Source organism: Nelusetta ayraudi, unplaced genomic scaffold (genome assembly GCF_046127955.1).
Source record: "Nelusetta ayraudi isolate G7.1 ecotype Tasmania unplaced genomic scaffold, CSIRO-AGI_Nayr_v1 ptg000102l, whole genome shotgun sequence".
Lineage (NCBI taxonomy): Eukaryota > Metazoa > Chordata > Actinopteri > Tetraodontiformes > Monacanthidae > Nelusetta > Nelusetta ayraudi.
In genome coordinates this window covers 851,029-878,965 of record NW_027466152.1, presented here as the reverse complement: position 1 = coordinate 878,965, position 27,937 = coordinate 851,029, and the positions used below count along the sequence as shown (strand labels likewise).

Below are 27,937 nucleotides of genomic sequence, written 5' to 3'. Positions count from 1 at the left end.
AGAGAGAGAGAGAGAGAGAGAGAGAGACAGACAGACAGAGTGAGAGAGAGAGACAGAGAGAGAGAGAGAGAGAGAGAGAGACAGAGAGAGTGAGACAGAGAGAGGGAGGGGTGGCCCTGGCTGCTAAAGCCTGCACACACCTACAGGTGAACACAGGTGATTAATGCAGCCAAGAGAACCCTAACCCTAACCCTTGAAAACAAAATACAGGCTTAAAGCTTTGAGCCTGTGACACACAGACCCACAGACTTCTGTCTGCAGCTTCTTGATTAAAGCCGATGCTGACGCCTGTGTATTCCTGAAGGGTCACTGACTGTTGCCAAGGCTTTTCCGCCTGGGAAGAAGCACAGCTTGCTCACTGGGAAAATACATCACTACGCAAACGACTGCGGCTCTCCTCAAGTGTGCAGCGCTGCACTGAGATAACTCACACCCTGTGACCCCGTGTGTGTTGCGTCTCCAAGGTGTCGCATTCAGGATGAGGCAGTGATTCATTTTTGAATTAACTGCCTCCATGCTGTCAAGACTTTCATCCTGGATGCAGCAGGAATGTGTTAACATGTAACCAGGACTGAAATGCAGGAGAAGTGGGATTACAAGCAATTGTCACTGCTTTTTTATATGATTCATTTTGCAAGAGAACTTCTCCAGTACAGTAGGAGGAGGAGCTGATTTTTCCTTTCAGCACCCTGGATAGTTACAGGTGCAGGCTGAAGGACTCCTGGAAAAATGGACCAGCAGTGGTTCAGTACAGACCCGACTGGCATTTATTGGAAAAAACCCCAACATAACACAACATAAACAAAACACTTGTGGCCTCATTATGATGATGATGATGATGATGGTGATGATGATGATGATGATGATGAAATGATGATGATTACTACTACTACTACTACTACTACAAATAAAAAACGTTTTCTCTGCCCAGGTTTCTAAATGCAATTTTTTTTTTTTTTCCCAGTGTCACAACAGAACAAAACGACTCACCCACTCCCACTCCCCAACACACACACACACACACACACACACACACACACACACACACACACACACACACACACACAAGTCGCGTTTTTGGAATTTCCCAGACTAGGTGGATGGTCACGTGACTGAGACATGACGAGGAGGCGGGGGAAGAAGAGGAGGCGGGGGAGGGGGGGGGGAGTTGCTCGCAGCCCAATTTGGACGGTGAGGAGCGCTCGCAGAGCGTGACTCGGGGAGCGTGGGAACAGACACGTGGGGCTCACGTGGTCCACGCCGAAGCCAGCGTCGCTCCCGCAGACACACCGGCTTCAACTGGGAAGTTACGCGCGGAGCCGTGCGGCGCGCGTGGCGGGTCTCCCCCGACTGCAGAGGGAGCGACGGTGCGGCGCGCGCCTCTGACAGGGGCGCCCGGGGTTGGCGCGTGTCTGGAGCGGCCACAGGAATATTGGGGGGGAAGCACGTGGGACGTGTGATTTATGGAATACGTTAATGGGATGAAACTTTATTGCAGTCTCTTGACGCGCACCAGAGGTGACTTTATATTTTAAATCTTGGTTTTCTTCTTCTTCTCTCTTCTTCTTCTCCTCGATGCTGTAGCGGCATTTCCTTGGATTTTTGCCCGCAGTTTTGTGAATGAACGAAGGTCAATTGGAAATATGGGCTCAGCCGTGTGGATATTAGTCCTCAACTTTATCTACAAATGGTCTGTGGGCGCACAGGTAAGGACGTGAGAGTTCTGTTTTATCATTCATCACCCCCTCCCCTTCCTCCTCCCTGGAAGCCATTTGTATGCATTACGTGGATTATCATTAATAATGGATTTGAACCGGAATGTGCGCCAGAGCGCATCACGGTGCGACCCAGCCCAAAGGAGTAATAATGAGTCTCTCGCTGTCAGCTAGCTGCAATAATTAGGAAGGGAAACCCAGAAAATAGGACATAAATGCTATTTATATCCCGCTGTATTGTTTGCTTCTTTCTTTCTTTTTCAAAAATCTTTCCAGCGCAGAAACTGGCTTCTTGTTGGTCTTGGATTGCAACCTGTTGATCACCGACAGAAATGCTTCCAAGACGGTGGGCCTATTGGGTGTAAAGTGATGCTGACACTTCAAGTGATCTGTTCCTCTATCTTATGGAGCCATTTTTACAATTTTAGCAAGTCTCTGTGATCATATGTGTATGATGTTTGAGCCCCTGGCTGAAGGAAATCTTCTGTCCCACTACATGGTTGACAATAAAGTCTTTTGAATCTTGAATCTTATCTGCAATAAATTCAGCCACTTTGTTCTCCCCGTCTCTCCTCGCATGTTTGAACATCACCTGATAGAGTGCAGCATGTACAGTGCATGTGCATTACGTCATCCAGCGGCTCAGGAGAAGCGGTGGTGCGTCCCTGATTTCTGCCAGTCCACTCTCTCCCACAGCAGTGTGTTTTGTATTTTAATCAGGTATCTTTCATCTAAACGCTTGATCCGCCTCCTACACGGTGAAAAAGTCACCCCAGAATTAAAGGGGAAAACCTTCCCAACACCAACTCTCACCGCAGGAGAAGTTGCAGGAGAAAGGGAACGAAAGGTTCCGATGGTATTTCTGCTCTGGGTTGTGGGGTGCGTGCCACCGCAGTGAGTCACAGCCGCACCACACGCACGTCTGTTATTGGCCAGGATGGATTTTAATTTACATCTCGACCTGCGGAGCGTGTTTGAAGGAGGCGGTGGTGACCTTGTGGCAACGTCTTGCTGGATCCAAGTGGCTCGTAATCTTTCAACCATGAGCCCAGGAACTCTGTGTACTGGCTCTTTGCTCTGCAGCAGAACCGTACAGGACCAGTGAAGGCTAAAAAAATAGGTATGGACAAACTGGCTGATATCAAACTGAGGTTTGGAACTTCTCCAGCTCAGCTCTGAAAGCTCTACTTTTCTAGTTTTACCCTGATTGTTGCTGAATAAAGAGAATTTGGCCTCCTCACAGGTAATTTTCATTGGGTCAACAGTGATAATGGGCAGTGGAAATCAATCCCTTACTGTCACTGTGTCCGTCTGCCAGCTCACTCTGCCACTCAATCCAAATTCCAGGTGCTGGCAGTGATACCTGCAATTCGCAGCTGCTGCTTCCTCAATACCTTTCCAGAAAAGCTTGCAGGAAACGTCGAGCTTGGATTGACCAGAAAATTAGCGGCATAATTCATTTTTAATCCCTGGATGGGTTCAGAACACCAGGTGTTTATACGCTGAATAACAATCAGCATGAATTTCTTGGCCGCAGCCACTCAAAGACGCTGGATTGTTTTTTTTGTTTTTTTTTACCTTGGTCCCAGCAATAATGACTGTCTCCCTCTGGGCAGCTGCGCTGAGCAGATTCCAGATAAGCTCTTGGAGATGGATTTTTTTTTAGTGGCTCCGGTTCCTAATTTTCTCTCAGTCACTCATCTGTGCAGTGCGGAATGTGTCACCAACAAGCAAGTGAGTGATTATAAAGTGAACCTGCAGCCAGAGTTGCAATAGCAAAGGAAAGGAAAGCATTGCTGGGACAGTCGGGATTCACTTTAATTCTAATAAGGCTAATCAGCAAAGCACCACGAGGAAAACATTTTTATTTTCAGCATTTGCATTTGCATGGTGTTTCTGAATAATTAATTGATGGCTTTGCTCTGGGTGTGATGACTCTGTATTAAATAACTGGTGTGTGTGTGTGTGTGTGTGTGTGTGTGCGTTTAAGTCCTCTGGATGCTAATTCACACATTATGTGAAGTGTGTCTTGTGGACTAATTTCTTTGAGTCTTGGAAATCAGGAAGCTTCGGTCTTCAAGCTTCTTTTTTTTTTAATTTTCTAATTAAAGCTGAGCAAAGCTGAAAGTGTGAAACTCTCTCCACTTCTCTCCGCAGCGTGTGTAAGCAAAATCTCTGCCTGCTTGTCATAAGCTGTCCATCTTGCACACAGCGGGTGAAACACAGCACGATACTAAAAATGTCCTTTAAGATTTATTCTTTTTTTTCCCGTGAAACGCGTTGACCGATGGCTTCTTTTACTTGGCAGGGGGTCGATGGTCCTCTGTCGGCACAGGAGCAGATGTACATCCTCTACGAGGTCAAACTGCAATGCCAGCTAAATCTCTCCAGCATTGACCCAACGTCTACAGGTAAATGAATAAACAAATAAATCAATTCTGAAAATCTTGAATCAAGGAGTCAAGCGTGAAGTATACAGCAGGATCTCTCCCGGGAACTTGATTGAACCCCTGAGGCTTATTGACAACACGCCGCTGGTGTGTGCTTATTATTCTCTTCAGGGATCAGTTCAGTCTAATGGCCTCAGGCCGCATTGACTTTAACCAGCGGATTGCTCGCGGGTTTGACCCCCGCCTGCATTCAAACAATCGGGATTTGCTTTCAGCAATTTCATTAATTTGTCACATTGAATGAGATTCTAATATCCAGGCTGATTCTCTTGAGCGTGTTTCCCCTCCCCCCCTCCGTCCCTCTGGGTTTTTGTTTGACTGGTTTTGTTTTTGTTTTGTTCCGCCCTGGATGGTTGGCTTCGGTCCCTCTTCAATGCAGTTGCCACCGCTCAGGGGGAAATGCGTCTTGTCAAAACTGGTCACGCTGTGTTAATTAATGCTCGCACGCCTGCCACAGGACAAAGACCAAATGTTTTCCCACGGCGATTGATGTCGGGGTGGTGTTGTGAGGTGTTTCTCTTGAAATGCCATCAACTCGGCTACCAGCTGGACAGACAGACAACATATTTATTTACTTTCTCCCCTGGTTTGACGTGATGATAACAAAAGCTGTTGGTGACTGCTTAATCAGACGTTCGGGACAGTTTGGAACGTGCGACGTGTGGCTTCTGCAGCAGCAGGCTGCATTTTAAACTGGCTAATCGATTCCGGCCCTGCCGCTGAGGCACTTGACACGTGATTGGAAGGCTGAGGGTGCGGGTGCGGAGGGGGGCGGGACACTGAACCGGTGGTTTGTTGTTGCAGGGCTCCTCTACTTGAAGTGGATAAACAAAGCATCAAGCCTTAAACTCAGAGGGCCTGATTTACTAAAGGTTTGCTGATCTACTGAAGAGGCGCAATGCATTGTGACTTACCTAGACTGAAACTGACTGCTTTGGATAATTGGCTCCATCGTGTCTCCTTTCTAACAAAGTTTGTCTTTTCCCTGCAACATTTCCTTTGTTTCACTTCAATGAAAAGTTGAGATGCTTTCTGAGAAAAATGAAACACGGGGAGTGGGGTGCTGGGTGGTGAGGGGGTGGAGGATGGTGAAGCATAGTGCGTCAGGGCTTGGTTGTTTAAACAAGTGTTGATGTTGCCTAATGAGCAGTTTGTGTCTGGGGAGCGCTAATTAACTCCCACTGGAGACATGGACAAAGTTTTCAGCCGGACCTTCGGACTGGCATCGTTACAGTGGCAGTCTTGAGGTGTGATTTCCAGCGTGTAGTCGTACGAGTCTGCTGTTATATAACTTTGTGTATTTTTCTCCTCAAATGAGCTCGAGTGCTTGGTTGATTTTCAAGCCTTAAATTTTTGTGCTCAAAGCTGAGCTTGTTGTTCAGTTCGTAAAGATGTCATTTCTTTTTCATCATCCATGCAATTATAATCAGCCTAATAGCTTTGGAGTTTACGGTTACATGTGCACGATGTTCCATTGTGTGATTACTATAAGTAGGCGGGTTAGGGTTAGGAGGGGGGAGGGGGGGGAACCAAAAGGAAAACAACAGACAAATTATATCACCTGAGCCACTGGCAGCAACTGTCGGGCTGTCACACTCGAGGTGTGAAAGAGAAAGACCTTGCAGACAGAATGAAGACAGCAGCCCTGAGTGTAGGGTCACTTTTAACAAAGCAGTTACGTTCGATTCACTTCAAAAACTCTTTAGTAAAGCTGTGTTGTGATTGCTCTGTGCGCTGTGAACGTCAGGCCCACCTCAGGTCAACCCTGTCAGCTGGTTTCTGTGGCTGCAGGGACCCCGAGTCCACTCGCTGTGAGAGTAAAGTGCAAGAAAGCACCGCCCATGTGATGCTGTGGATCTATTGAAACCCAGAACGTGTTCCGGAATCTGTCTTCCTTTAATTGCTATTGAAAACAAACTCACAAACCGCTCCTTCCTGATGCTTTCTAACCTTTTACCGTGCTTGAAAGCGTTTGTTCTCCCAGTCCCTCCTCCAGGAGAAGAGGGAGCTTCTTTGAACTGCAGGAACTCGGGATCATCTCAGTGTTAGTCCCTGGAGTCAGAACAAGCTCAGGCAAGCAGCCTGGCAGCCTGCTGAACTCTCACCCTGGAGTGATACACACAAGCTCTTGAATGTGTTTGACTTGTTAACTCTGAGCAAACTCCAATCAATCTTAAATATATTGCAGTTAATTATATTTTGCTCATTATATACAGTTAAATTTTTTCAAATCCTAATTTTTTTGCTCCCAAGTTTTAGAATGTGTGAAATCTATGACCTTAAATGTGAGTGTTTAATGTTGCAAGCAGTTTTAATGCATGCGTCGTGTCGTGGCCGGGTCAATTCTATACTTAATATACCTTTAGCTAGCTAGCAATCCTAACACAAACACACACACGCGCACACCAAACCGCTGACGGTGTGCTGTTCCCTGCTTTTGTTTTCCATCGGTTCCCAGAACTCACATTCCTCAGACCGTATTCTAGACAAACAATAAAAGCTGAGGCTGGCTCCTCCCACAGTGACGTGTTGTTGAGTCCCTCCCCCCCAACATGTCCTGTTCCAACCTCAAGCACAAACACACGTAGGCATTTTTCCACCATGACTCAGTGTTTTTGTAGACTTGGTTGAGTCTCCAGCAGTGACAGGGTCAGTCACCTCCTTACTGATGTCTCAGCGTGGCAATGATTTTTTGGCAGCACTTTTGCAGCGAATGACAATTACGTTGAATCCAATTTGCATTGGAAAGCTGACAGATCTTCAAACTGAGATTGCAGCAAAGTAACAACCAAAAAAAAAAAAATCCAAATAATCGAATGCAAAAAAAAGTGACTCTTTATTAAATTATATGTAAGATGTTTTTTTTTTTTTTTTTAATACGGAATCAGCAGGAGTTCAGCATAGTGACAAACAAACAGAAGCCCTGAGGTCTGCCAGGTTTTAGCCACCAAACTAGCCAAACTGATTGAGTGAAGGCGCGGTGCCCTGGTGTTCTGCTGGCTCCAAGCTGTTTGATCCTCCTCCTCCTCCTCCTGCTCCTCCTCCCCCTCCTCCTCCTCCCCCTCCTCCTCCGCCCCCTCCAGATGAAACGTGCCCTCCTGACTGGGACGGTCTCATCTGTTGGCCTCACGGGTCCCCCGGCCTCGTCACCAAGGTGCCCTGTCCGACTTACATCTACGACTTCAATCACAAAGGTTGGTCTTTGTTCTGAAATCACAGCCACCGGCAGGGAAAATGATGAATCGATACCTTTATTATGTGCTTGGCACACGTTGTAACCAGTGAGGCGGGCAGGAATTCTGTTTGGTGTGGAGTCAGTGGAGAACTCAATGCACAGCAAACTAAAGGAGAAACACCAACGCATTCAAACAAAGCGAGTCACTAGCTGAGCTAACTGATCAGAACTGGAGCAGCTCTGCTGTATAGTTACTACTGCTAACGTGGGATTGGACAGTGATCCTTTAAGGGAGGGGCTTTGGATTTGGGCTTGGATCTGTTCCAGCTCCTCTAACTTCTCAATCACACGACAAATGAAACAAACATGAAAAGTTGACAACAAATCACTTTTATGTCTACTTCTTCACTATGATTTTGAATTAGTGTAAAAATCTCTCCTAATATCAATACTCATGGATGTTAACTCGTAGGAGTGGCGCTGGCCCCGCCCATCCATCACCTGTTTTTGTTTCTCCAACTCCTCACTGGCTACCTGCCTGGTTGCAAGAGTGCAAATGCATTTTTTTTTTTTTTTTTTTTACAGGACACGCTTACAGGAAGTGCGACGTCAACGGCTCCTGGGTGTTTGTGGATGCCTGGAACAAGACGTGGAGCAACTACAGCGAGTGTCTGCGCTTCCTGCAGCCCAGCGATGGGGAAGGCAGGGTGAGTGAAATATTGCATGCGGCCTGTAGCGAACTGTCGGCTGCCCTGTGAGAGCCCCCCGGACCACCTGGTGGTGAGGCCGGGCATAAACAGAGTGCCTGGCGCTCACCTTTGCGTGACCGTCTGCTCTGACAGAGACGGAAGCTCACAGTCCGTCGCTCTTGACGGTTCTGCTGCTGTGGCTGCATACCAACCAGTTTGGTTGCAAGTCACACCGGCCGTCTCTGTGTGTTTGCTTTGACCCTGAGTAATTCTCACCGTGCTGTGTGATATAGGACCGCAGTGAGAGGAAGCATAGCTTCAATTATAATTATCATAATTGGTTCCCTGGACAGAATAATGATCATTTCTTGTTATTCCAACTCATTTCTAACCTTCTGTCTGAGTTTGGGAGGGTCAGAGTTCAACAGTCCTGCACGTTGTGTCTGCAAAGACCTTCAGGAAGTCAAAGACTCGTTTAACTTGACGCACAGCCTTGCTGGGAGGAGGAACCTGCCGGTCGACTGACTTGACGGGAAAACACAATTGTTTATCATTTGACTAATGAAGCATTTTGCCCCCCGCCAGCCAGCGGAGACACACGCACGGCTTTGACTTTAAAGGCACCATCGCACCGTCATTCTTCTGGAAAGATTAACATTGCCTGTGTTCCAACTATCCCCCCCTGCCCGCCCACATCCACCTCCACCTCCACCTCCACCTCCACCCATCACCTTTGCTCTTACCTCGCCGTTTGCGCATTCATGAATAATTTTACATTAACAAAGGGCTTCAGTGAGCGTGTGTACGAGCCGCACAGGCTTTCTAACGGCAGATATTCCTTTGTGTGGATGGGTGAGAGGTTTTAGAAGGAAGGAAAAAATTAAGGACATCAAAAGGACAGAAGTAGAATGTGTGACATGTTTTAAATTGGAAGTTAAAAGAAAGAGGTCTTGAGACTTGACATCAAGTCTTTGCCTTCAGAACGCCTTGCGTAGGTGAAATTACTCATTTGTGCTTCAGAACCGTCTGTCACAACAAGTGACATTTATTTATTTATTTATTTTTTCTAAATAAATGATTTCGCTTTCAGTGAAAGCACTGTAGTTATCAGTATTACGACTTGAATGGATGGAACTGACAAGCTTTCTCGGCCTTTCCTGCATCGACGGTTACGGGTGTGCGGGGGGCAGGCGCTATCTCAGCTGTCTCGGGGTGAGGGGCGGGGCTACAACCTGGACAAGCTGATGGTTCATCAGAGGCCGCACAAAGACACCAAAAGCACCTGCTCGCACTCGCACTGGTCGACGGTTTGGAGTTGCCAGTCAGCCTGATGTGCTGAGATGTGATGGCTCTGGGTCACTTTCCCCTCCCCATACATTAAACCAATGGATTTCAGAGACCGTTGAAGACGATTGAATTTGAAAGATTAAGAGTGGAAAGGACGCTGTGTGAGAGTGCATTATATTCGCTGCTTAGCTTCACATTCAACTGAGCCAGATTTGGACAAAAGCGACTTTTTTTGTTGTTGCATATTGCTCTTTAAGAAAAAAAGAAACAGGAAAAAGGAAATACAAAAAAGAGCGGATATCAATAATGAAGCTGGAACCAATTTTTGCAGCTGTGTGAAATGGACTTAGCAAGATAGTGAGAGATCTTTTGGCAATGAGACTTAAAAGTCTCTAAGACTTAAGTCTTAAAAAAGCAAATGTGTAGGTTTTAATTTACATAAAGTCGCCACAAATAAATTGTGCATTTACACATTTACACATTTACAAGTCCCACTTGTGCGGAGGCGGCTACACTGTGTCTGTTTCCACAGCAACCCAGATTTCATGATTTGGGGCCTGACATCACGCCTCATGTAAGAAGAACATATAACATATATTCACAAACAATATCATTTTAAAACCAAACTAAATATAAAAATAATATTTTATTCTAAAAATATTTTTTGCCCCCTGAAATCTGACCAGTGTGTGTATCAGCGTGTCTTCAAGCCAGAGGAAATATAAATCTATAATTGAAACGGTTCGACCAGACTTGCAATGTTTTCTCTTCTGACTCATGAGAAAAGCCACCAGTGCACAGCGTGAACAGACTTTCTCATTGATGTTCCATTAAAGTTTAAAAACTAAACAGAAAATCTATTAGAGTGAGCAGCAAATCTCTCTCTCTCACTCTCTCTCTCTCTCACTCCCCACCCCCCCCTCTCTGTCTTCACAGCAACACTTCTTCGAGCGGCTCTACGTCATGTACACTGTCGGCTACGCCGTGTCCTTCAGCACCCTGCTGGTGGCCATCATCATCATCGGCTACTTCAGGTAAGGCAGTGGGACCTTTTTTCTAGCACTGACCACATATGAAGATGGGCGGAGTCATCGCCCAGTGGTTTTGTGAACACCTGCCGTCACTCAGCGGCATCTTGAGTTGCTGGTTTGTTTTGAAACCGGAGGTTTCCATATTGGAACGTACGGGTGGTACCACAGGTGGGCAGTGATTGAAGAGAATTGGCTGCTAAACTGTAGAAACGGCCACAACTTTAAAAACTCAAACTTATTCCAAAATGGACATTAGGGCCTATTAAATTATTTATTTATTTTTCTGCTGATTTAAACCAACCGAAAACTTTTAACCGGTTTGTAAAAGTACGAATTCTGAGCTCTGTTTTTCCACTTTTGCATTGGCCTTCTTTTTGTAAAGTGGAAACTCAGTCCACCTTCCTGTACATTCAGTGGCGGTGACTCACGATCCCCTCTGCACTCCTGCGTGCTCAGCAATTTCTACTTTTTTGTGAGCGCCACATTTGGCTTTGATTTGATGTTGTAGAGTCATTCAAAAAGTGATGGCGGCTTCCAAGGCCGAGTCTGCACCTGCAGCGTGTCGGCTGAACACTTCACACAGCCTTCCTTTTACTTACCGTGTTGTTCTCACATCCTGTCTTCTTCACAGTGACGACCTCTCGCAAATTCAGGAACAGATGAATTTGAATTTGTCCTGATTCGTTTGAATGAAAACCTTCATATATGATGGATGATGTGTGATGTATGATGTACATCTTCTGCTGCTCCTTACAGATTGAAGAGATATTATGTAGAAGTGAGTCTGTGTGTCGGAGTCCAAACGATGCAGATCAAACAGCAACTACAGTGTAACGACTGGATCCTTGATCAGCGCTGCGGGGATAGGGGAGGGTGGGGTGGTGGAGGTACGGGGGCGGGGGGGGGGGGGGGGGGGGGGTGCTGTCTTGCCTTTCATTTCATGTAGGCTGCGTCGCACATGTTTATCGTTCCGATCACTGCCTGCTGCCTGGCTCCTAGAAGTTTCTTTTTCTTTTTTTCAGATGCAACGAGAGGAGGCCTCTCGTTTTGTTGGGGATGGTATTTGGCAAAGTGAAAAGGTGCAGGGGGAAAAAAAAAAAATCATATTGAAGATTCTGCACATTCTTGAATTGCCATCGAGGGCAGCTGGACACACGCACACACACACACACACACACACACACACTGACAAAAGAATTCAACAATTCAGTTGTTCAACTCCTGTTTGAAGGGAGGATGTCTAGTGCGATATCCACCATCCTGGGGGCGGGGTGGGGTGGTGGGGTGGATTGTTTGGTCATCACTCTCTCGCTTTCCACCAGACATAGAAAAGATTGAGAGTAGGAATGAGTGGGTGAGTTCAAACGTGGTCACTTGAGAAAACTTGAAAAAAAGACGGCGAGCGGAAACTCGAGAAGTGTTGTCAGAAGTGCTCTTGTCTTAAGAACAGGAGAATGAGTCTGAGCTATGATCTACATGGTTATTCCGCCCCCCCCCGCCACTCCCCCAACACTGTGTTCAGAATGTACTGTACATGTAATTGTGTTCTGTCCCCCCTTTTTTCCCGCCGGCAGGCGTCTTCACTGCACCAGGAACTACATCCACATGCACCTGTTTGTCTCCTTCATGCTTCGAGCCGTCAGCATCTTTGTCAAGGACAGGGTGGTCCACTCCAGCGCCGGCCTGCAGGACTTTGACACCGCCCTGCTGGACAACGTCAAAACAGTCAGCATGTCTCCGCTGGACAAGTCTCAGTATGTAAGTCCGAGTACCCCAGGCACTCGGAGGCAAATGGTTCTGTTTGTTTCTTAGTTTCTTTGGAAACCCTGTCGATGATTAAATGAGAAGGTGTTTTTTCAACGCCTGACAAGAAAGAAAGCATGCAGAAGCAAAACAATCGAAAAGTAGACGAACCTTGAAGATAGAAAATAACGAACTGTTTATGCGGACTTGAAACACGCAAACATGCCAGTGTACGTTAATAATTTGCCACATGAATTCTGTTGGGTGCAATTATACTACACCTATTTGGGGCCGACAAATACAACAGCCTACGTGCGAGGCAAGGTGACACCGGAACAAGAGAGACAGACAAGGGGAGGAAAAAGCAACGTATCGAATGAAACATCAAGAGACCCGCAAGCAGAAAAACAGCAGAGGAGCAGCAGCAGAGGTGACGGTGATTACAGCCTGGACGCAGCAGAGAGGAGAACCAGGACAGTCGATACCGGGGAGGGGAGCCGGACCCGACCCGTCGTTAGCAGTGTGACGTCCTGCCTGATGTCCATGGCCATAGACACACGCATGGGAAAAAGCTGTAAAATGCTGCAAACTGGACGATGTTTTGTGTGCAGTCGACATCCAAGCGAGCAGGAAAAAAAGGACCGTCAGCGACAGAAACGACCTTCCTGTTTGCCAACTAACAAACTTTACTGTTATACATCTGGCAGCTGATCTCGTATCTTTGAAATGCAGCCGAGTCCTCAGGTTGCCATTGACGTTCGACCTTCGGCAGCACTTTGCTCTTTTCTTTGAGAATAAATAAATGAAACAGTCTCAGGTTGCACTTGCTTTTGCGTTGTTACCTTCGGAAATGAAAAGCAGCTGCTCACTCATGTTTTTTCTCTCTCTCAAAGTCGTCGTAGTAAACTTCAATACAGTTCATCACATTCCCGTCCAGCCAAGCGGAGCTGTCAGTCTGTACGGCACATCAGCGGCGAAGGCGCTCTGCCTTAACGAGGCTGCTCCCCAGCGTCATGTGTCAGCACTAAAATGCACCCGCGATAAGTGTGATAACCATGCGCCAAGTTGAGGCCGACGACCGCGACTGGCCTCCCGTCAGCCTGAAGAGACGACAAGCTGAGCGGGACTGCTCGAAAATTATCGTCGCACCGGTGCGCCGGAGAGCACGGAGGCTTTTGGGGAAAAAAACAAAAAAAAATCAAACGTGCGTAGACATACGGACACGTTGATTATTTTGCTGCCGGAAGCACAACAACAGCGGGGATGCAGTTGGATGCGCAATTGGCAACTGATTTTCCTGAGAGGACGGCAGGTGGACGAGAAAAGAAAAAAAGTTGAAGTTGTAAATGGATTCCAGCTCGTCGTGTTAGCCGGCAGACGGTCGTGAAAGACGCGGTAAATCCCTGTAGGTGCAGTAAAACATTGAGTGCGACTATCTGAAACGTGCACGGTGTTCTTATCAAGATGTGCAGCGGATAAACTACCACCACTGGAACGTGTTTGTCTCGCCTCCTCCTCACTCTGAGAACTCCGCTCACACACACACACACACACACACACACACACACACAGCAGTTTGTCGGCGCTGATGAGGCGGCAGCCACGGCCACGGCCTGCAGCCTAATGATTTCCCCTGAGAAGAGGCGGAGTTATTGAGGCCCTGGTCGCAGCCTCCACACTTCATCTCACCGCGTCCCAGACGGAAGGAACCACTGTGCTCCGCTGACTTCGCTCTAAAAATAATGATCTGTGTACAGCTTTTTTTTTGTTTTTAGAGCAAAGCCACGAGTTTCTGTACAATTGTTTGTCGGCGATTTTTCAATTTTTCCATTTTCTTCTTGGAAACGTCTCCATTTAAAGTCAAACTATGGGGATTTTTTGGGTTGAACTACATTTTTTCCGTTTTCCCACCTCCCTTTTTAAAAAACACATACAAAGCAATGAAAACGTGCCAGATCAGAGGGACAATGACGGTATTTGTCAAAACCACTTCATCAGGGACTTGCTGATCACAGAACGTAGCCAATAGTCAGTATTAGTGGATTTAATATCACAAACAGAGGTCCAGGAGATGAAAGTGTTCTTGAGATTCTATTAAAAAAATATTTTTTTGTCCTGTTCCTCTCCGTCAGATTGGCTGCAAGCTGACGGTGCTCTTCTTCATCTACTTCCTGGCCACCAACTACTACTGGATCCTGGTGGAGGGCCTCTATCTGCACAGCCTCATCTTCATGGCCTTCCGCTCCAACTCCAAGTACCTGTGGGGCTTCACGCTGATAGGATGGGGTGAGTCGAATGATTTCGCCAGACTCGCACCTTGTGGCCGACACGGACGAACGCCGCTGAGCATTAATCAACGTCCAGCAGTGCGTAGCAGCAGCAGCAGGTGGACCAGGACTGCAGGCAGGTGTGATGCGTCCCATTTTGAATGGATATGGCACGGGGGTTGGCCCGTAGTTCTGAGTTTTTTGTGTTTAAAACCGTAATCTACGTAGCTGCTAGCAAGGGCCATTGCACAGCCAATTCACAACAAGTGCGTCATGGCTGCGTAGCTTGCACAGAGCAGGCGAAGAATCAGGATCGCTGCTTCTTCTCAGCAGCAAACCACTGCTGCAAGGAGTTGTGAGGCAGCGACCGCTGAAGCCAAAAGCGGCGACAATATGGGTTAACGCACTGGGAAGGTGCCATCGAGAGGCGCTGGCATGAGAGTGTGAGCTGGCACTCTGGGGGGAGAGCAGCTCCAGCACTGAGGGTTTTATACTGCGTTTGATTGGCTGATGGGAAGCAGGCGGTTCACTGGAAGGAGCTGATGAGCTGATCATGGACAGGTGGGTTGGAGAGAGAGCGAGAGCGAGAGAGAGCGAGAGAGAGAGACACGCACACACACACACATTTGAAGACAGGGGCTCAAATTGCCAACAGACGTGGCTGCTTTTATTTCCTATTGATTTAAAAAATAAAATAAAATGACGCATCAGTTGCTGAAAAAACATGGACTTTTAGACAACTGACTGACAACTTTAAGCATCTGACTATAGCTGTCTCACCACTATCCCTGGGTGACATCACAAAGGCCTGATTTCCACCAAAGCCTGACACAACAAGAGCGATCCAACAATGCCGCACAAGGGGCAGACAAGTAGACGGGCGGGTAAAGTGGTTGAGAACAGAACAGCGACAGCAAGAATTCGCACAGCAGACCTTTGGACTATTGTGGTCTAATTGCAAAAAGCAGAGGGTCCAGCCGAGAGTCCACCGCTCAGGCGGAGCCACAAGGTGAAAGCCGCGCTGACGGTTGCTTTACCTTGGCTGTGATGCACCTCCAGGCAACAATGCGCTCGAACCCACGTGAGCAAAATCCCTCTGCAATTTCCAAGGTCAACAACAGAAAGGAAACTTTCACAAGTGTCAAGGCTCAAATTTCTTTCTACGTGTTGTGCTGCCTCAAACGTTGCAGCCTCTGGAGCCGCTGGAGCTCTTCTCCTCTGCCTTGCCTGGGTTTTGGGCAGCAGCAGCAGCAGCAGCAGCAGCAGCAGCAGGAGGAGACATGCTGCAGGGTTCTGCTGAAACTGAGGAGACCCAGAGTCCAGATTGCGGGATTCCAGTCTGCTTGGTGAAGTGTGACGGATTAGCCCTTTAATGCCTCTGGAAATTGGCTTTAAAGACGGAGGAGGGGATCTCGAGGATGTTGAGTGTCACTCATCATTTCTTACTGAAGAAATCTCGAAAAAAAACATTTCCAGCTGTTTTAAAGTAGCTCACTGTTGAGGTTGAAACACTTCCAATTTGCTGTTAATGAGTCCCAGGGAAAAGGCGACAAGTGTGAGCCGCGGGGCTGTTACACCTGTTTGAGGCGTCAAAGACTGATTCAGAGCAGGAATCAGAGGCTGGGACTTAACAAAATCCCCCCACCGGTGAGCTGCACACGGCTTTTTATCCGGATCCCACCTGTCTACAACAGTCAGCCTCGCAGTTAGCGTGACGGGCTAACAAGCTCGCTGCCTCGTCCCCAGCACATCCTCCCGAACCGTCCTGACTCTTACTGTGACTCACATGAGGAAATCAATCTTAATTGAGTATTTAAAGAACTCTTATGTGAAATTGAAGCGGCTGACAACCAGCTGAGTGTGACGTTGGCTCTTGTTGGCCCTCCTCAGGCTCTTCAGTTCAATTTTTACAGCCCAGATACAAATGTATTTCCCTCAGCATTCACCTAGCTGGTATGATTCAGACCACAACCTTTTTGTGTGTGGACGGCAGAATGTAATATCTCACCTTTGACACCCAGTGAGCTTGTTTTGAATGTGTCAAACTCACAAACCCGGAATAATAAACAGTAAACAGTGAAAGTTCAGACTGCTGTGCGTCACCAGTGTGTGTTTTGTGCACCAGCTGATAGCAGGCCGCGTTTTCAATCCACGTCACCCTGCGGAGCAGCTCCTCCTCCTCACAGTCCCGACCTGCCGTCGCTGTAACACCGTGTCCCAGTCTGAGTGGCTCTCCAACCACTCCATGTTCATTATCCCGCAGGCCGACAGCTCCTCGTGCGGGAACGCAGCCACTCAGGAGTTTGAGAGAGAGAAAAATACCTCGCGTCTGTCTTCTGCTGCGCTCAGGCTTCCAACTACCAGCATCCAATCATGACGCGGCCAGTTGCCATCACACGCCATCAGTGACGTCATTGGCCGAAGCTGTTGAGTCCCAGATGGTTTTAAATCCTTTTTTTTTTCTTTTTGTCGCCCTCCGTAAGCCAGTTTTCAACTGCAGTGTGGTTGCTGGAGCCCATTTCCTCCAACTCGCCCTGTGAAATGCCTCCCGGCTTCGTCCCAAGAGCAATTTTTGATCGGAGCGTGCGCCCATCTACCGTCTGGCTCATCATCCCCGGCCCCCTCATCCCATTACGGCTCGTCCAATCACCGAGGGGGGCTCGGACGTGCGGCAGATGTGCAGAGAACACACGACAAACACCAAATGAGCGGTGGTATCATTGCTTTTCTGGTGTAAATGACACAAAGGCATCCTGGTCTGTAAGCCCCAAAATGTACCGACACCCTTCGAGGGAACAATCAGAATCCATTCTAGTCCACCTGTTAGACTCCACCACCAGTGAGAGTGAGATCAGAGACCCTGTCTCTCACCCCAGAATCACTTCACAGCTTCTCGTTCCCTCACACGTCTCCCGTGGTAGAGAGCAGCAATGACCTTTGACCTTTCCACCGTCTAAAAGCACTCTCTTTCTGCTCCGGTGCAGCTCTCCAGTCGGCCAACCCCACGGTGGTTTGCCCCCTTTCACCGCCTCGACTCAGACAGCTCTGCTCATCTTCCATCCATACCATCGCCAAAGACATCTTCCATCTCCATGAGGTCTCCATTAAAACGCCCTGACCATCTCCACCAGCGTCCGGGCTCCAAGAGGAAGTCTCACTCTCAAGGCAGGGAGATGTCCACCAAGTTCTCCAACTATTCCGGAGGTTGGAAATGCTGAAAATGATCTTTTAATGTCGCGAATCAAACTGTCTGAGTGTGAGGGACAGCTTTAAAAATATCAGTCTCTGCGTCTGACAGTTCGCTTTGCCTTCCCGTTATAAATACAGTCATTTTGTACGACACATCCACATGTATTTGTGACTCACGTGAGATGAGATCTTTCACACTTGTGAGCCACCTGCCTTCCTTGCGCAGTGAGACATAAAAGAAAACTCTGCTGCAGCTGATGGAAGCTCCTTGAGCAGCTCCTCTGTTGTTTTCCTCCTCTGAATCTTTCCAGGTGTTCCCGCCGTGTTCGTGGCCGTGTGGGCGATTGTCAGAGCGACCCTAGCCGACGCGAGGTAAGGCCGCTTTTCGCACACGCGCTGCTGAGTGGCGTCACACAACTCGTCCTTTATTCTAACAATAACTACTGCCGCCAGCAACATGCTCAGAGTGCCTGGAGACAGGAAGAAAAAAATCCTTTGATGATATAAGTGCGTCTTCATTGCGATGACATTTGACTCAACGATTCAGCGTGAGCCTGCCATTTGTGTTGGTTAATGGCTCAAAGATCCGCTTTGCGACGCCAAACGTCACACTCATTTCACACGATTTCATAACCTCATTTTTTTTTAGAGCGGTTTGTGTTCAGCCATGACGACCAGGACGTTAAAAACAAAGGTCTCTGCTCAGAACAGGACAGAATTTGGAACAGAAACCAAAATGTAGGCCCAAGTATGTTTATTTGTGTATTTGTTGCTATTGTGAAGAATTCAATGTGCAGCTATCAGTGAATTGGTTATACCCCTACTTTTTGTGTGTAAGAGTTGAGTTTATTTTCACTCTGAGACTCCGAGACAGAGGAGACGACGTACTGCTTAATATAAAGAGAGGAATTTAAGCCGCAGGAAATTCTCTCGACGTCCTCCTCTCACTCAGAGGGTTGGAAACGAGTTGTGAACCGTGTTGATTTCCCACCCGGCAGAATGCAGCTGTGACCCTGATGAGAGCGGCAATGTTTTCTTCAGCCCTCTGCCAGTGTGTGGTTTATGCCTGCGAGGACTCTCTGACGCTGGGGAATAAGAATAAAGTTGCGGCTCTGCGTGGTGTTTCTCCTTGGGCCATCCAGCAGATTCAAGATTGAAAACTGTTTATGTATCAGAACCATCCAGACGGGGGCTGAAGCCTTCAGGGAAATGGCATCACTGCTGCACTGCTGGCAAAGATACACAAAAGTCCGCACAGACGCCCTTGTTACGCAAACTTAGTGAGCGCGAGAGAAAAAATGTCCTCAACCAGAGAGCCAGGGATTCCCCCGACACCTGAGGCCAAGTGTCCTCCTGCTGTCCCAGAGCGCCGAGAACATCACCAATGGATCAACGCGCCAGGGAGACTCATGGAAGCATGGGAGCCTGAGGGCAAGATAAACAGTGAAGTGGCACCAGAAGTCAAGTCCACATCACAGGACGAGCGACGTCCTTCAGAGATCTTCAGCTGAGTAGCTGAGAAGCCTGGAGACCCCTGGAGACCACTGGAGACCCCTGGAGACCCCTGGAGACCACTGGAGACCCTTCTGGACGTGTGGAGCTCGTCTTCTCAGTGGAGATCAAGGCCGTCTGGGAGAGCCTGATGTCCACAGACCAGTGACCACAGCTTACATCACCCGTGTGTGTGTGTGTGTGTGTGTGTGTGTGTGTGTGTGTGTGTGTGTGTGTGTGTGTGTGTGTGTGTGTGTGTGTGTGTGTGTGTGGGAATGCATCAGAAAACGCAATGCATGCACACAGGCAGTAAACAGGTTTTTCAACATGTCTGCAAGGCCTTACTGCACCTTCTGCTACAGTCCTGTGTTGCAATGATGAGTCTGTAAAAACTTGATGAGACTCCAGGTGATTAATAAAAACAAGTGCGCTAACAATAACAGTAACTCAGCGCTGTCTCGGAAATCCAATCACAAAAACCAACACGCAAGGTCTTCCAGGCTCAGCGACTTTTTAATCCTCAGGTCTTTAAGTCTCTCTTTAAGTCTTTATTATTACTTAATTAGTGCTTTACTGTTGCTCCAGTCTCTTCCTCCAGTGTCTCAGGGTCAAGGCCTCTCCACTCGCCCTGAAATCATCATGTGCACTTGTGTTATGTGAGCGAGTTTTAATGCTGCCCTCTTGACCAGGTCAAACTTGATAAAGAGATCTTTAATCTCAGTGGGACTAAATAAAGCTTAAACAAAAGAATAAAAAAAAAACTGACAACAGTTTGCTGTGAGTCCCAGTCTCAGTCTCTATTCTCCATCTCTCGTCTCACTCACAAAGCTGAGAAACAAACTGAGCAGCTATAAAGACAAACAAAAAAGCCTTTCACAACCCAGCGGGGGAGAATCCACCAGGGGGGGTTTCAGTAAGCGGTAATTTGTCGTAGTTCTCTTGGCAGTGCCTGAGACAGCGCCGGTAATGTAGCCGCATGTATGAATCCAGCTGGCAATCGTTTTCTTCTCTCCCCCAATGCGTCGAATTACGTCCTCCTCCTCCTCCTCCGCCTCTTCCTCCTCCGAGCTTCTGACGTTCAGTGCCGCAGAACTACAGGCAGGAACGAGACTGCAAAACGCAGACCAAATTGCAACACACACACACAACTTCACAGACTAAGTAGGCGCTGATTAGTCGATCTTGTTTTTTAACATGCAAAAATATGCAATCAAAGAACAGCAGGAAAGGCCAAGACCCAACAGGTTCAATGCAACAACAACAACAACAACAACAACAACAACCCTGTGGCAGTGAAGCCGGTCGAAGGCAGCAGCCAAGTGATGGCTGATCTCTGTGAAGATGGAAACCTAAACAATTCTTTGTTGTGTCGCCCACGAAGAAATGGCAAGGTGACAAAAAAAGGCTGCGGGAGATTGGGGGAGGGAAGGCGACTCAAGGGGGTGGGCGTTAGTGAGACAGCCGTCAAAAGTTGGCGATGACAAACGTTCCGACTCCCCGCGGGTTCGACGCAGTGGCGCTGCGACTCGCGAGTCAGCAAATGGAAAGCATTTCCATCCCGATGAGAAGGTTAAAATATATTTGACTGTATGTTGCAATGCAGAAACAACAAACATCATGCGAGTAATATTGTGATCACCCAGGGAAAAAGCTTGGGAGGAGAACCTCTGAAGCCTCTCATTTAAATACCAACATGGGCGCCACGTCTTCCCGCTGATGAAATGAAAGTGCAGAGACGAAAACAGATGCTTGTTTTTTTTTTTCTCATCAGCGGGAAAAACATTATTATTTTTTTTTTTTTTAAACTTAATCGCCGGCACTCGACAGACTGGCGGTTAAAGTGGTGTGAGAAAAGTTTGGCGGAGACGCAGGAGGACTGCTGGGTAATCGTCTCGGCAAATTGACCAGGAGAGCAGAAACATAGGCATTAGAACAGCTTCGTAGAAATCAAACAGCTTGAGAAAATCACCCTGACAGCCGCACAATTAGCCCGCTGTTAACAGCCTCCTGCTAAGAAAAAAAACATAGGGCCACCAAACAGTTTCATCGTTGGAGTTTTGCCGCATGAACCAGAGAAGAAGAAGGCGGCAGCTCGCTGGTCGGCTGAGGCTGAGACAGGAAGCTGTGAGTGAGCGAGAGGCCTCCAGCTTATCTAATCTCTTCCTCTCCTGCCTGCAGGTGCTGGGAATTAAGTGCAGGAAACATCAAGTGGATCTACCAGGTGCCCATCCTGATGGCCATCGGGGTAAGAGCGGCTGGGCAGAGAGGCTGAGATTTCTTTTTTAGGAAATGAAAGTGAGCAACAGAAAAATGAAGGAAAAATACATTGAAGCTGCAGCGCCGATAGTCAGAGTATATGCCCGTGCAGCCGCACGACAGCACCATACACCACTGCAAGTTGGAATTGCGAGTTGCGAGTGCGTCGTGACTGACACGCGGCACGTTATCCCCACTTTGGCCGTGAAAATAAAGAATGGCGGTAAAGGGAAGCGCGGATATGAGCATGAAATCAATATTCTCTGAGCGTCTTTTTTGCTTTCGGCCTGCGAGTCGACTTCAAACGTAATCTTGAGCAGCAGCAGCAGCAGCAGCAGCAGCAGCAGCAGCAGCCGCAGCCGCAACGGCCTCTTCCAATCTTTAAGCTTTAAGAGCAGGCACGTCAAATTAGGACTGCAGAAGCAGAAAAAGAAATAAATGAAAAGGTGAGAGCGTGGCCGGTGGGGGCAATGTGGCAGAGAATCAGTCTGTAATGAGATGTGTCTGGGAGGGCTGGACACACACACACACACACACACACACACGCACACTTTTGAATGACTTTATTTATGTTCACATTAGTACAAGTAGTCTGAACACAAACAATGACAGGCGTGCAAGGCATTGGACTGACTGATTGACTTTCCAGGCACACAGTGGACACAGAAAGCAAGGTTTTGGTGGAGTTAAAAAAAAAAAAATGCGCTGCAATGTTTTTGGGGCACACACTGTAATTATTATTTTATTTGAAGAAATTTTTTGAAAAATCAGTTTGGGACTGAAAGTGGAGATGGAGAGAGCATGTCGGGAATAAAGAGTATTGAGTACTGAGCGGCGAGGATTCCGCTGAACAGAGAAAGCAAAGTGTTGAAGATTTGCTCAGCTGTGAACCTGTTAACCACAGTTGGAGAATCTATCACAACATTTTTGAGTTGGATGAGTTTTGAATGCAACCAACAAACAAACAAACAAACAAACAAACAAACAAACAAATTAAAATTAAGATCAGAGCTCCCTGCCACTCTGAGTTCAGGAAGTAGCGGCTACTGAAATAAATAAAAATCATTTGATTGAATTTGCTGATGCTTCATCTTGAAGGTTCTTAATATGAAGATACTTTTATATGAAGGTTTTATTTGAGAATCGCTTTCTCTTTAAGTGGTTTTATTTTTATTTTCTAAAGATGTTGTCATCTATCTATCTTTGAGGAGCGCACTTGGTCGTTGGTGATCTCATCCACCAGCTCAGCCTCAGAGTTGAACGGTACAGCGTGTTCCCAACAAGCACCCCGTCAGTTTCCAGGTTACTCAAGTCTGCAGACATCAGCCAGCAGGTTCATTTAGGCTGCAGGGAAACTGACAGACAACAAATGAGACGAGTCAAATTGCACTGAAATGAAAACAACAAAATGATTTGATAAACACCATTGATGGAGTAACAGAGAGCAAATCCTGTTTGGGAGAAAACGATAAATCGAATGAATCTTTTTCCATAATGACTCGTTCACATATTCTATTATTCTGATGATCTGATTGAATAAGGCTCATTTTTATCTTATTTTTCTCCAGCTCGTCTCTCGTCTGTGTTTTTCATATCAGCAGAGTTATTTTGGCTGAAAAGATCAGTTCCACAGACAAAAGTCAGAAATGAAATTACTCCGAATAAAAAAATCAATGCGTCCTTCCTTTCAGCTCAACTTCATCTTATTTGTGAACATCGTCCGAGTGTTGGCCACCAAGATACGAGAGACAAATGCCGGGAGATATGACACCAGGAAGCAGTACAGGTTTGTAATGAGATGGACAATTATTATTGTCGTTCTTTTTCTTTCTTTCTTCTTCTTTTTTCTGTCTAAAACTTTGTTTTTCAAAAATATTAACCTTTTGCCTCAGTTTGCAACACGCACGCACGCACTCACACACACACATGCACAGCAGCGCGGCTAAGCGTGCTTGTTTTTCAAATGGCAGAATAGAAAAGGAACACAAAAAACAACGACCCACATTAATTACGGTGGTGATTATGAAATTAAGTGATTATGGCACTTGGAAAAGGTCAACAAATAACTTTAAATCAAAGTATCCAGCAAATGATTGAAAATCTGTGTTTCTATTTCAGTCTCCGCCAAATGCCACGTGTCTGTGAGTCGGCTGGCACGCAAACTGGAGGCTCATTAACGAAGAAAATAGAGGAGCGGCTCGCTGATTGCAGAGAGCAGCCTTAATTGTGCAACGCGGCCAAAATGATGATTTCTGGCACAAAGTCTCGCTCCTTCACACCGAGAGGCGCAACTCAGCGCCATCATTTTCATAATGCAGGCGGTGAAGTGAAGTCAAGAGAAGTGAAGTGGCGACTGCGAAGCTGTGCTCCAAACCACCGAGGAAGAAACATCGTGATGCTGACGACGTCACTTGTGTGCGTCAGTGTCTTCGAGACCCTGCTGTTGACGCTGTTGTTCGCAGCAGTGGCGTTAAATGTGGGGCACGGCGACCTGAAAGTCACTCGAGAAGATTTTTTTCGGAATAGATAATAAAAACCGACAGGCAGGCAGGCGAGAGGACACCGAAAATGACTCCTTTTTGCCTCTTTTAAAATGCAATTCGGAAATAAATAAACAATAAAATATTTTTTTTTGCCAAATATTACTTAAGACTGCCAGAGGAAACAGGGAAATTAAAGAGGACTGAGCAAGAATAAACAATGGGAGCTTTAAATGTCTAAAATAATCATTTTCACCGTAGAAATAAAAGACAGACTCTTCTGTCCAAGTGGCTGCAGCCACATTTGAGAATGAATCCTAAATGGTCAAAAAGCTGCAGGTTATGGGAGTGACTTCAGTCGGACCTGAGCATGTGCGTGCGGCTCTGAGCACTCGCGCGCTGATGGGTTGTTTTTCTTGCGCGCGTCCCGACAGGAAACTGGCCAAATCCACCCTGGTGCTGGTGCTGGTCTTCGGCATCCACTACATCGTCTTCGTCGGGATGCCTCACGCCTCCAAAGGACTCAGTTGGGAGGTTCGCATGTACTGCGAGCTCTTCTTCAACTCCTTCCAGGTAAATGGCACCGTGTCATCCCCCTCCTCCAATCCAGACGCTTACTGGGTCCATTGAAGTGGTGTTAGCGATGATGTAGAACAGGGGAGGGCAAACTTTTTGCCTGGTGGTGGGCCACAATGGATTCTAAAATTTGACAGAGGGCGTCCGAAGCAGCAGCAGCAGATGGATGGAGTGTTTTGGTCACAGACGTACGGTGGCCGACAGGGGCCAAACACAATACAACTGCCTAATGCGCCTTAGTTGGCGAAATACAGCTGCTTTTTTTTTTTCTAGTATTAACAGTTACTGCTGTTTTAAAGTAGTTTAGAGTTACAGATGTTATTCTTTAGGACATCATCATCATAACTGTGGCAGGAAACGCGAGAACGCAGGGAAACTAAAACATTAATAAGGTTTATTAACATCGTTTCAAGTTTGGCGGGCCGGATTAGAACGCTTAACAGGCCGCATGTGGCCCCCGGGACGTAGTTTGCCCGTGCCTGATGCAGGGAGTGAACAAAAGGCTCAGCTCCTCTTATCCATCCCTGATTGGTGGACTCCACCTCCCACACCCCTTTGTTCACGCAGATCAGCCAGAGCAATCAGAAGATTGCAGACAGGAATGTTTACAGCCAAGTTGTCAAAAGCCTCATGTTCTCTCTGTTTGTTCCTCTCGCCCTACAAACAGGGCCTCACCCTTGACTCTGATTGGCCCACGGGAGAAAAACTTTTCAGCACCGCAATCACAATCCGCCACCGACCATTTCACTTTCAAGTTTTCTGCACTTTTTGCAGCATTTAATTGAACCCTAGCTGATAGCTCTAATAAAAGAAATATAGTTATGCCCGAATAAATCTTTGCATAATTGAGTTCTTCACTTGATTCAAAAACTTAAAAAAAAAAAAAAAAAAGGAACAAAATCATGCAGACGTGCATGAATTTTCAGAGAAACAGAAGCGGATTGGAGGGGATTGGCTCCGAGGAAAAAGCCGCTCAGTCGAAAGTGGCTCAGCTGTAGTCGGGCATTATGGGATATTTTTAATCGTTGTCAGATTAACGTTAATGCCGTTCAATGGCTGCTATATAATGAGCTGCGGCTTTAACTCTCGCATTATGCCAAACCTTTTATTTATTTATGTATTCATTTTGCAGTGGTTGTGAATCACACTGAATAAAAGAGGCAGGGAATCAGACAGCCAACAGGTGTGTGATTGAAAAGGCTGCGGCTGATGGAGAAAAACAAACAAACAAACAAACAAACGTGACGCCTCTTTTGGCACGCGGCCAACTCTCCAAAATAAAACTCAATGTGAAGCTCAAATAAAAACAAAAGTCCTCAAATTTCTAAAACGTGACATACTGCATACATTTACACCCCATCCATTCTTTGTTCCTTCTTTTCAGCCAGCGCTCATAATAGAGTTACAAAGAGCCAAGCTCAGCCCTTTAATAGGTGTGAATAGGTGAGGGTGGCGAAAATGCAGAGTGCACGTTGGCTGCTTTGATACAAAGAGTCACCTGCTGTGCTCTCAGCTCCGCCGTCCACGAGGCAGCCAGAAGAAAACTTTGTGCTTTTGGCCTTTTGTTCTGACTAAAAAGCTTGGCGTCGCTTTCAGCAGATGAAATCCCATCACTGGATTTCTGATAGTGTGTTATGAGCGCCTGGCTGGGACAAGAGTTTGTTTGGTTTGTTGTTTTTTTTTTAAAGGGACGGTTCAAAGTTAAATTGCACAGTGCATCCAAGCAGATCATGCAGCGTCGTGCTACTTTGAGATGTGTTGCTTCTGATCGTCCAGCTGCAACCTGTCAAACCATGTTCCCGGTGTCATGGGCCAGTGGTGGTATAGAAAATGGATGCATTGAGCGGCGGGAGCATTATTTGCCAGGGTCCAGTCGACAGAATGTGGGCGAGGCAGCAGAAATGGGCAGAAGGCCACGATAAGGCGTGCGGTTGGTGAAGAAGCATTTCCTCTGTTTGATTTTTGCAACTGCTATCAAACGACGAAAGAAAAAAACCAAAAACAAAAGCGCGTAAGCGGCCGTGATGCCAGAGTGTTGCATTATGCCGATGATGTCGTCTCAATTTGTCCTTCTCTCTCTCTCTCGCTCTCTCTCTCTCTCAGGGCTTTTTTGTGTCTATTATCTACTGCTACTGCAACGGCGAGGTGAGTGAAGGGAACACAGCGGTGCATCAACTAATCGCAGCTGTTCTAATGGGATGCAATTACCCGAGCTGCTGAAAGTTGCAGAACGAATCCTTTGTCACATTTGAATTGGGTTTTTTTTTAGTTTTTTTTTTCATTATTGTTCCACTTGTTTTTCCTGCAGCTGAAATAAATCCTCAGAGTTGTGTTTACCTCTTGTTTTAAGCTCTCGGTGAACAAACGGCAATCTGCAGCGAGCAACATTGGAGTCCAATAAATATTCCGAGAATGTCCGAAAACAGAGCGCGGCACCAGAATCGGTGCGAGCGTTTCATTTACTGACATGACTTGCATGAAACTTGCAGGCTTTGTGCATTGGTATGCGAAGCAGATCACTTGACAGGTACACAAAAAACAAACAACTTGTGTACGTTACCCACACAGTGACCCACACAGGAAGTGAAAAAGAAAACAGGAAGCACAGGACAAGGACACTGAAAGGAGCAAATAAAGACAAAAAAAAAACCCACAACAACCTACAGGACAGACTGCAGAGGAGGAACAACAACAAACAAACAAACATGCATGACACAGATGTCAGTGTGCAGGAAAAGTGGGTTGAATAAAAACTTGACGTAGAAACTTTCTTTTGTCGTACAGTCACAGGATTCCTTTGTTGCTCCGTTTCTGCAGAAAGCTGATTGTTCACCGGCGCTCTTTCAAATTTCACTCAAGTTTGTGAGCTTATGTCACAAAAGTTTATGAACTTCAGCCTCTGGCACGGGAGGTGCAAGACAAACTGAAGAGGCTTCCAGAAGTGATTGCACCTCCAAGGAAAACTTGGAACTCTGATCAGCCGTTCGCTGTCCGTGTCGGCAGGTGCAGACGGAGATCAAGAAGACGTGGACCCGCTGGAACCTGACCTTCGAGTGGGAGGGGCCGGTGGTGTGCGGGCGCTACCGCTACGGCTCGGTGGTGGTGGCCATCAACCACCACAACAACAGCACCAGCAGCCACTCGCACCTGGCGGCCGGCGGGCCGGCCACGCGCTCCACGCCGCTGGTCTCCAGCCGCACCTACCAGAGCGCCGCCGCCTCGGCCATCAGCACCCACGCCACGCTGCCGGGCTACGTCATCAGCAGCTCGGAGCCGTCCATCCCCGAGGAGCCCGAGGACAGCCTTCCCAAGAGGGTGGACGACATCTCCCTCAAGGAGGACGAGCCGCCGCAGAGCGCCGACGCCGTGGCGGCCGAGGACGAGGAGGAGACGCTGTAGTTTCCCACCCGGCCGCGTCTAACTAGTGCGAGCGCGAGCTTCAGAGAGGAGGCGCGAACGAACGCACTGTGCAGGGAAACTGAGGAAAAGATGAGAGGGCCTGCTCCTTACATATGGATCGATAAGTGACTTTGTAGTCTGCCCTGATGATGATGATGATGATGATGATAATAATAATGATAATAATAA

At 47.2% G+C, this 27,937-nt stretch overlaps 1 protein-coding gene across 1 annotated transcript; it reads left to right on the top strand.

Annotated features, from left to right (window-relative positions):
• The first annotated feature begins 1,224 nt into the window (after window positions 1–1,224).
• On the top strand, window positions 1,225–27,937 carry pth2ra (parathyroid hormone 2 receptor a). The gene is made up of 13 exons (XM_076048514.1): window positions 1,225–1,706; window positions 4,024–4,126; window positions 7,249–7,359; window positions 7,926–8,047; window positions 10,253–10,350; window positions 11,922–12,105; window positions 14,223–14,376; window positions 17,858–17,918; window positions 21,216–21,282; window positions 22,985–23,079; window positions 24,208–24,346; window positions 26,453–26,494; window positions 27,353–27,937. Exons 1-13 carry the CDS (start codon window positions 1,644–1,646, stop codon window positions 27,746–27,748), a joined length of 1,635 nt encoding a protein of 544 aa, XP_075904629.1. The 5' UTR covers window positions 1,225–1,643; the 3' UTR covers window positions 27,749–27,937.